At 39.4% G+C, this 9,856-nt stretch overlaps 1 protein-coding gene across 5 annotated transcripts in view; it reads left to right on the top strand.

Annotated features, from left to right (window-relative positions):
• Positions 1-291: 291 nt before the first annotated feature.
• The window catches only part of itsn1 (intersectin 1 (SH3 domain protein)), a 53,551-nt gene continuing 43,986 nt past the window's right edge, over positions 292-9,856 (top strand). For all 5 annotated transcript variants that reach the window (XM_028005981.1, XM_028005977.1, XM_028005980.1 and 2 more), the window contains exons 1-7: positions 292-466; positions 5,974-6,033; positions 6,786-6,878; positions 7,059-7,122; positions 7,980-8,143; positions 8,620-8,817; positions 9,139-9,217. In XM_028005981.1, the coding sequence (XP_027861782.1) occupies positions 6,006-6,033; positions 6,786-6,878; positions 7,059-7,122; positions 7,980-8,143; positions 8,620-8,817; positions 9,139-9,217 (626 nt within the window). In that variant the 5' untranslated portion in view covers positions 292-466; positions 5,974-6,005. The remainder of the gene's footprint in view (positions 467-5,973; positions 6,034-6,785; positions 6,879-7,058; positions 7,123-7,979; positions 8,144-8,619; positions 8,818-9,138; positions 9,218-9,856) is intronic.

The following is a 9,856-nucleotide window of genomic DNA, read 5'->3' as shown; positions in this document are numbered from 1 at the left end:
ACATTGCAGCTAAAATAGAAATCCGTCAATCAACATTTTCGGATTCTTATTAGACCGAAAATAAACTAAAACTTACCAAGCCTTTTTAAAAATTTCATTTTGTTTCTGTATCCATAAAAAGGATATTTTTCTGGGTTTTGTTTAGGAAACAACGGACTTAAGGAGCGCTTCTAATCCCCTTGTTTTACCATATTCATATGGCACAGGCGAAGCCAAGGCTCTCGCGATATCGCTTAATACCTTCCGAAAACCAAAAATCAACGAAGTCTCGCGATATTTGCATGGCGTTACCCCATTTTCCAGCTGTCCCTCACTCGGTCGGGATTTCTGAACCACGGGAGAATCACCGGAAAGGCTTTTGGTGATAAACCGCTGCATTTTGGGAGAATACATCACAATTTATGGTTACACAGACACACAGAGAGTTACTTTCTAGAGCTTTTAAAGATGGAAGCTGAACTATGAGGTAAGTAGAGACTGTAGAGAGTGGCTGATGTGAAAGAATGTCCCTCAGCGGGCTGAGCTTAGCCTGCATGCTAATTCTACTGATAACGGTCAGTTGGCCAGTTTCTCTTTTACTACAAGGCTTAGTTTACTAGTTTAAACGCTAAATTGTCATATTCGCTGTTTTAGGTCGTGCCTGATGTATATGTTACGACGAGAACAAGATTGTAAAGCGCTAACAGTCATGGAATTAGCCACTATGCTAATGTAAAATCACTGCATCTCCTCTGTGACCCCCCTAACACTGACCGGAGTTACTGATGGCTAACCTCTGGCTCGATAATGCTCGGTCCCAATAGTCTCATAAACTGACCACGTTACCCTATTTAAGAGGGAAAATGTGTGAACTTTTACAGAAGATATATTGTCTGTACTAATCCTCCGTTCGCAAACATAAATAATGATGTTAGTCTCAGCTGTCAAATTCAAAGAACGCTCCGAAAACCTTCTTAAAACCAAAAAAGCTATTATAGGGGTTTAAGACCATTTGTGAATCGAACTGAATAGAAAAGAGGAGGTGAGAATCCGTTCTGGTACTGTAAACGCTCCCCCCTCACAAGAGAGCTGGGTACACTCCCTTTAAGCCTCACCGATGTGTAACTTCATCGGGTTCATGGGGGATAGGAGGCTTACAAAGCGGAGTCGGTCATAGCTGGTCTCCATGGTAACGCGGGCAGGGTGACAGGGTCCCAATCAACTAGACGTGGGACAAAGAGTTTACAATGTGAAGCACTGCTTCACCACTGCGTTGCTGTTGATATATATTTTTTAAAAATTCTAACTATTGCCACACAAAATTAGAAATGCACCGATTAGAACTTTGTAGCTCATTCCTCTTAGCTTTCAAAATACGCTCATACGCATCCTGCTATGAGCAGCCAGGATTATTTATATTAAGAGTAGAGGCAATGTCACACCGTGTGTGTGAGGAGCAGTTGCTACAATGGTTACTACTGTTTTGCAAAATGAAGAAAAAAAAATTTCATTTCAAACGCTCTTCATCATCTTACTTTAACTACTATATGATGAGATGTTGATATATCCAGTAAGTGCATTATTTGTTTCAAAAGTAATGCATGGGACCCTAAATCTCAATTTTCCATGGACACCTGTAAACACAAATGCAGAGTTTTCTCTAATCTCCACTTTGGTCTGAGTTTTTATAAATAATAATTTTTGATTATATTAAACTGAGTTTTCATGTGGCTGGAAGGCCAAATTACATAAAAAGGTATTTGTTTTCAAAGATATTCAGCTGTGTGTGAACTATGCCTGAGATGAAGCAGTTGTGCTTCTCTGTCATGGCTGCTGTCAGGTCATTAGCCTGATGTGTGTGTTTGTCCATCGTCATTTGACGTCCAGTGTATTTCTATTCCTTATCTTAATCTGCACACTTTCTTTGGCTTTTATTTTGGTTGTTTCTGATCAAAAATGTCGTTTTGATGCCTGAGAAGGAGTCATGAAAAGTGCTTACAGTGCATGTCTGGATCACACACTTCCTCTCGTTTTTTTCTTTTTTGTCTGAAACAGTTACACCCTTAGTGCCATCATCAGCTTCCTGTGGAGCTGAGGATGGGTGATGAAGCAGGTCATAGGGTGAATTGAACCGCTTTGTGTCATTGTCTCAGAGCAACGGAGTATTGAGTGTGAAAAACTGAATGCGGGTGATGCAGGTATTAATATACCAGCAGTGTTATAAATAAGCCATTTGTATAAGAAACAGTCAACAAATACATCCTGTGTAAGCTAATATACATCTTTTGTGGTAATCATACATCAGCAATATTTGACCCAAATCGCTTGCTGTTTTTCCTGTCCATTCATTTCTCAGATTGTCACTCCTGCTTATTGGAGAGATGTTTTTAAGGAATTTCAGTTTAGTAGAGCAAGAAAACAATTGTTTTGTTCCTAAATTATCTAAATTCATTACAAATGAAGAATAATTGAGGGGGAAGAATATAAACAGGGCGAGAGAAAGAACACTCGTCTTTTGTGTCCTGTTCTGACAACTGTGTGTACACAACAGACCTACTACGCAGTAACATCCCTTTGCTCTAATTATACAGACTAATCCCACAAATACAAGGCGCTCAGGGGAAACAGAGCATTAAGCCTTCTAGTACGCTTGTGATACACCTACAAGAATGTTATGCATTTTTTGATGTTGGGACTAGGAATGCTAGTTATCAATTGGGTTAATGTAAAGTCGATTGATCTTGTCGATTATTTGATTAGCGGCCATTTTCTTAAAAACCAAATTTTGCAGCACATCGGCTGAATGAATACTATTGAGGTGGAACTTAAGAGCTTAAGTGTTTATATTTCTAAACAGAGCCACATAAAGTGCATTTTACATCCCAAACCAGACTCTGTTTGGACCATTTCTATTCCCCATTCTGGTGGTGCCACCATCTTTAATTTTGTATCAATCTTTGGCTGCGCTTAAGGATGACCAGCATCTCCCTCTTCTGGATGGCGACCAAACTACAACATTACATTGGTCTATTTCCAGACATAAAGTATTCCATATCATTTAAAAATAAAGAAAAATAAAATCCAATAAATCATCAAGTGAAAAAGACAAACACGTTCAAAGCAGACAAATCGTTATATTTCAGGGTTTCCCTCATAAAACTTGCTAAGCCCGGTGGTTGGGGCCCCAAACACCTGGCAACTCTGCTGGACTCAGAGGGACAAACGGGAAGATTTAATTTATGTTGCTTTAGTAGCACTTCCATTTCATGTCTATTGAGCTTTAATAAGCGCCACAAACACTGTTTTGGTTGCCCAAGTTTTATGGGATAAGTTTTTTAGATCTCCACATGACTACGCACATTATCTCTGGCTGACTTTAAGTAGACAAAACATTTGATATGGCACAGTTTGATGCACCATGTCACAGCAAAAAATAAAATGAAATAAAAATAAAACTAGGGACTTTAAGGCGAGGGCAAAAGCTCTTCCATGGGCTGAACCACTGGTCCACTAATGCACAGTCTGACAGAGAACTCAAACTTTATCAGCACACACACAGTCAGTGTGTTGAGACCTAAACGCAGACCCCACAGATAATGCTTTGTTCACAAAGATATATCATCCTCATTGCACACTCAACGCACACCTCTAAATGCAGAGCTATATTTGAAGTTCCCACATTTAGCTTTGCTAGCAGAGCAAAAGTGGTGACTTTTAAACTTGGCTCATACCTTGATAGATTCTCCAGGAAACGGTTCTCACAGGAGGTTGATATAAATATCCATAAAGGTGAGCCAATTTGAGTGAAAGGAGGCGTGCGCGATCTGTGCCAACGTAATCTTCAGAGATCAAGCAGAGGCGCCAGTGGTGTGATTGGTTCTCGTTCCCTGTTCAGCGCTTTTACAGGGAAAACCCTGTAAAGCTTAAGATATATCTTGTGTTAAAGTTGACAGGGCTCTTACTATCAAATTGTTTGACACATCGAAATGGCAAATAATTTTATACATGTAGTTCCTTAGCAGTACATTAAAAGAAAGTCTAAGCCGATGATATAATCAATTGGGACTCATTTTTCTCTGCAAGCTCTGTCAGATTAGATAGAAAACATCTACAAACAGCAATTTTTAAGCATTTCTACAAATGGGCTTTGAGTAGACCATGTCAGTGCATCAAAATACTTTGATGAAGCTCATTTCATTGCTTCATCCTGCAGGAAGTTAAGACCCGATCCTTGTCTCAAGTCTCTCAGCCATCACCGTGTTTTTCTACTCCCTTATTTTGCATATAGAGTATGAACATAACTTTTTTTACTCTACTTTTGTCTTCTTAAAGTAATTTGCATAAATATCTCAGCATCTTTTCTGCTGAGTAATATCCGTATCTTTCCGTTTTTCTACTGCTGCATAAGTAGAAATGATCGCTCATGCTTCTGTCAGGTATTGCGTAAAAGTTGACACAAAAGTCAAGTTGTTCCACAAGGAGCTCAGTTCTTTGGAAAGAGATTTGGCTCGACTTCTCACTAGATTTTGAAAACATTGTTGGTGAAAATTAACAAACTTGAGCACTACACAACTTTCTTAATGATGTTTGGTAAATAAAGGTTTTATGTGATTGGAGGATTACTCCTGTCTCCAGTTCTTCCCAGTAAGGCGGTGGCCTGTCATTGCTCAGCTGCTCAGTTGCTGAGAAAAAACAGGAGCCTATGTGTCTGTGTGAGGTGCTCTGTATCTCTCTGACCTAGTTCCTTTGGTTACTTTGTCCCGCCACTCGGATGATAATGGGGAGCATAAAGACACCCCGCTATTCACCCCCAAGAGGGCCAGAAGAAACGGTCACCTTCTCTCCCACCCCACCCCATAACATGCCATGTGAGTCTGGAAATGGCAATGGAATTGCTAGGATAAGGAGATATACCAATGTTATATGGGATAGCCTTTCAAGCGATTTGTGATATTGCACACACTCATGTTGTCATGACAATTGTGCAATTCAAATTGCTCAGTTAGACACCATTAGAGGCAAACTGATAATGCTGTCATTAGCTAAGTGTTGTTTTCCTTGTAAAATGCAATAAAAGCCACGGCCTGTTGCAACGTTGCTGCTCTGCTTCGAGTGGAAGAAGGCAAGCCTGGAACTGATTAGCTGGTTAAACAGATGCACTGTAAGGGTTGAAGCATGGTTTTAGTTCAGTTCAGTAGTTTAGTTCTCTAGTCTTTGCTTCGTCCAACAGAAAGGCTCTAATGGAGGTATCCCTTGACCAGCAGTGGTAAACTTGTGTCCTCATACCTTTCTGTCAGATGTAAATCATTCCGCATTTGTGAATGTGAAGCAGAGTAGTTTTGAGTGTGAGCATCTATGAGGCAGTGTGGCACAAAAAGAGGGTTTCTGCTCTGTCGACACACAAGCAAGAGCACTAAAGAGAAATTCCCAACTGAAGCAGAAAAAAGACATCCGAGTGGAAAATGAATTCTACACTGATGCTGAAAAAAAGATTTCTCCTGACTGAGTTTAAAAGCTGCATCAGCACCTCATTCTTTTTGGTACTTTTAACAGAATACTAACTAAGTTAGTAACTGCAGATGTGAGCTGGAGGGAGTGTCTGACAGCCTAACCTCTCCCACGACAGAAAAGAAGAAGACAGTAATTGATTTTTACTGAGGTAGATCAGATCGGATAGGATCATATATGAAAACATAATTAAATGAGTTTAATAATAATAATGCTATTTACAACATTTATTCATGGAAATTTGTTGATTTTGATACATAGACTTATGCAAAAATCACAACTCCGGTCACCTCTCTGACATTTCAGTAGAGGGACTTTAAGCCGTATCAAAGACATTACCACATTTTCCATAGTTTTGAAATTAGAATGTTTTAAAATCTCAATATACTTTGACCCCGTAAACCGCCCCTTGCCTTGTACTAAAGAATTGTTGGAATTGCATTTAAATTTTTACATTTTTTAAAAAATGTTGTTTTGTTGTTCTAGGCGTTGTGTATTTGCTGAAGACTGAGTGAACCATGGCACAGTTCCCGACTGCTTTCACAGGTCAGTATGTGTGTAAATATGACCCGGGCACTGTAAGGGGGTAAAAATGAGGACTGAATTTTCAAAAATATGCTGAGCAAGTAATAGACTTCGCCATAACTACTTGTAGTGTCATATTTCCTGATTTTGAAATATTTCCTGAACTTCTGCCAGGTTTAGTCTTTCACTTTAGCTCGGAGAGTCAGATTGGGACGAAATCAGAGAGAGCAGTATTTCTAAACCTCTGTGTTTGATATGTTTGACCATGAACAGAGTCGCTATTCATCTTTAAAACACATTAGAGTAACAAAACCAGTGATGCTAAATCATATTAGCATTTGAAGAAATAGTTTGAATGTTTTGGATGTAGAATGTGAACACAAGTTAGTCATTTCCTTTTTTGTTTTTTAAAATTGACTCAACATGAATCTCTAAACATGTGGGTTAGAAATGAAAATTTATACAGGAAGTTGGGGTTTAAAGGAAGCATTTAAAGTGGCTGAATCCTGGTGTTAGACTAATGTAGCATCTAATTTAAATGGCTGATGTATGGAACATTAAGACTAATAGTTAGGCTGTTCATTGAGGGGAAAACCTTCAACACCAGGTCAGTGTAACACTGCTTCTAGGTCTGGTCTTTATAGTGCAGATCTGATTTTACTGAACAAGAACTGAAACTTCTGACTCACACATTTCTCACATTCCAGCCTTTTCACTGGCATTACCCTGCCCTCTCAGACTCTAATCGTGTGTGTGTCGTATGGGTGTGTTAGGACAAGACGTGTTTCTGATCACTCCGGATGAAAGAGCCAAACATGATCAGCAGTTTCACGGTCTCGCTCCGTCTGCTGGGGGTTACATAACAGGTAACGAACTGTCCATCACATCCGGACGTCTTGAAGGTGTATTTATTTGTGAGCTCAAATAAGGCCATAAAGAAGTCGTAAATCTCCTTTACTGATATTTCCCAGCTGATTTACAGGAATCTTTTTTTTTTTCTTCTTTTGCTTGCTTTTGTCTCACATTTTCTTTCTGTTCGCCGTTAGGTGACCAGGCTAAAAACTTTTTCCTTCAGTCAGGGCTGCCCCCGCCCATCCTGGCCCAAATATGGTGAGTCACGAAACCCAAAGGAAGCTCTTAGCTAACACTTTGACAGATAATCGCAAAATCAAATCATCAATTTCTTGTTTCAAAGGTTGTTTAGAATAGCAGCTCTTAGAGTTAGCACTGTCACAGTTGTAATATTTTACAAACAATAGTTACACTAATGACTAACATTATGAACTGGAATCATTAAAGAATCATGTTATAATGTCATTCCCTCATCAAAAACACATCTGGAGTGTTGCCTTGAATTTTTCAGGTATGTTTGAAAAATCCTTCAGACTAGCCAGCAGCAATTAGCAAACACCTGGTGGAACTATGCATCTGCTGAGCTCATTATTGGAACTACTTCTCAGTGAAACGCTGATTAAAAACTTAAAGGGTTAATAGAGCAGCCATGTTGTGATGACTTCCTGAAGGCAGAGTTTCAGAAAGGAGCTTCTTAAAGAGACAGAGACCCAATTCCAAGATATTAAATTATGAAGTCAAATTTCTTTTAAGTCATATTTGATAGCTTTTTTATAACAAGTGAATGTAACATAGTTACTTGATTGTACTATAAAATGGCACCATGTGCCTGGAAAAAACATAATAATGCCCTTTTAAAAGCTTCTGTAATAGGTTAAAATATCTGAGTTCAGTCATTCAATCTTCAGTAACTTTTGCTTTATTTTTCTGCTGGATTTATTTACTCTGGATGGAGTGAATCTTTTACATCGTTAAGCATACTAACAGATTTTAGCTAGCAGCTTAGCAGATTTCTTTCTCTTTTTTTTAGTTTTTCTTCTCCACCCCGAGTTGTAAGAGATTTGAAGTTTTATCATGTTTGTGTTTTAGTAATTGTGTTTCCTCTGAATGTGCAGGGCTTTGGCTGATATGAACAGCGATGGCCGAATGGATATCCACGAGTTCTCCATTGCCATGAAACTCATCAAACTGAAGCTACAGGGTCACCCTCTGCCACCAACGCTTCCTCCCAGCATGAAGCAGCCGCCGCCACTTTCCTTACCCCCACAGGCCAGCTTTGGTGAGACGCACATGGGAAGATTTTACTTTTTATCATTTAACTAAACCCTTAAACCAACAATATTTATTTGCAGATAAGTTGTATAAATTCAGTCTTTACTGTGCAAATTGTGAGATTTTAAAGTCAACTTCTTTGGCCCAAAACCATCCCTGTGCTGCCCTCTTTGGTTTGAAGAGTGGCTATTGCCATTAAATTTTCCTGTTTGTTACAAATTTCACAGCTTGGTCAATGTCATACAGCCAATGTGTTATAGGATAAAATCTTCCCACTCAAAGACACAGGTCCAGCAGACGATTTTCCCAACGTTTTTGCCTTTCATTGTTTGTATGTTTAGAGAGACAAAAATGTAATTCAGGGTTGGTAATAGTCTTTTTCTCCTTCCAACCTTTGCTATGGTAACAAATACTTTAACATTTATGTGTAAATATTTTTTTTGTCATTAAAGTAATCACATGAGCTGCTGTGTTTTCTCCCAGGCATGCCCCCTATGGCACCCATTCCGACTCCCATTCCAGCCCCCATCCCAGTTGTGCCCCCGCTCCCTCTTCCTCCTCTTCCCGTTGGGGTGTCTCCTCCTCTTGTCTCTTCGGCTCCTCCGCCCCTTCCTCCACCCATCGCCAACGGAGCTCCTCCCACAACTATGATGCCGCCCATCTCAGGCTTCCCCCATTCAGGTAAAACAGAAGAAAGCTGTTTTTTTTATTGTTTCTTGCCTTTTATATTTTTATAAAAGGCATTAAATCTTTTAGAAAGCTTAATGCCTTATAAAACCGATTGTAAGACATTATAATCGGTTTTATAAGGCAAACCAGCAAAAACCGATTAACCGGTAATTGACAGGAAACATGCAATCGGTTCACCGCAACTTATTTGAATTAATCAGAAATTGTGCAGAAAAACCTTGAAAATGCACTGCTTCAGCATCTTCTGTCTCTTCCTAAAGCGGTGTGTTTTGATTTTTTTAAGTCACAATTGTTCTCGGATTTCTCTCTCAGCTCCCTCTGTGAACAAGACCTCTTCGTTCAATCGTTCCAGCACCAAGCTGCAGAAGGGCTCGTCGTTTGATGTTGCAGGGTAGGCTAAGAGTCCATTACTTTCTTCTATTCAGGTTAATCTCATAACATAGGAATATCATTGAATATCCCTATGGTAATGTAGTTCAGTAATAAACAAACTTTTTATGGTGTTTATTTATTTAACCTGAGTCCTGAGTCCATACTTTGGTATGCACTTACCAAAGTACATTTAAAGTCCGCCATGCTACGCTGCATCGATGCCGTAATTTCTGCAAAAAAGAAATCTGACCAGTGCAGGGCATATTTTGTACATAGTGGTTTCAGCAGGACAAAATTTCTGCCTAAAAAAAATCTTTTATTCATTGGTCTTATGTAATATAATTGTATTTTTTAATGGGATTTAGGGTTTGCAACATTTGTAATTGAAAGAGCCATTTTGCACTCAGTCCAGCTAAATAAAACCAGTTTAGGACCACAAATATCACATGATCATTAAAAAAAAAGATATATCTCCATGTTCTTCCGCTTATCCGGGGACAGAATGCGGGGGTAGCAGCCTAAGACGGGAGGCCCAGACTTCCTTCTGCCCAGGTACCTGGGCCAGGTCCTCCGTGGGAATCTCAAGGCATTCCAAGGCCAGCCGAGAAATATAGTCAGACAGACCAGTACAGCGCCTGCTTCACTGCTGATGCTTCAC

This window comes from Xiphophorus couchianus, chromosome 22, assembly GCF_001444195.1.
Source record: "Xiphophorus couchianus chromosome 22, X_couchianus-1.0, whole genome shotgun sequence".
NCBI lineage: Eukaryota > Metazoa > Chordata > Actinopteri > Cyprinodontiformes > Poeciliidae > Xiphophorus > Xiphophorus couchianus.
Note: the sequence above shows the minus strand (reverse complement) of the source record. Positions and strands in the feature narration are given on the sequence as shown.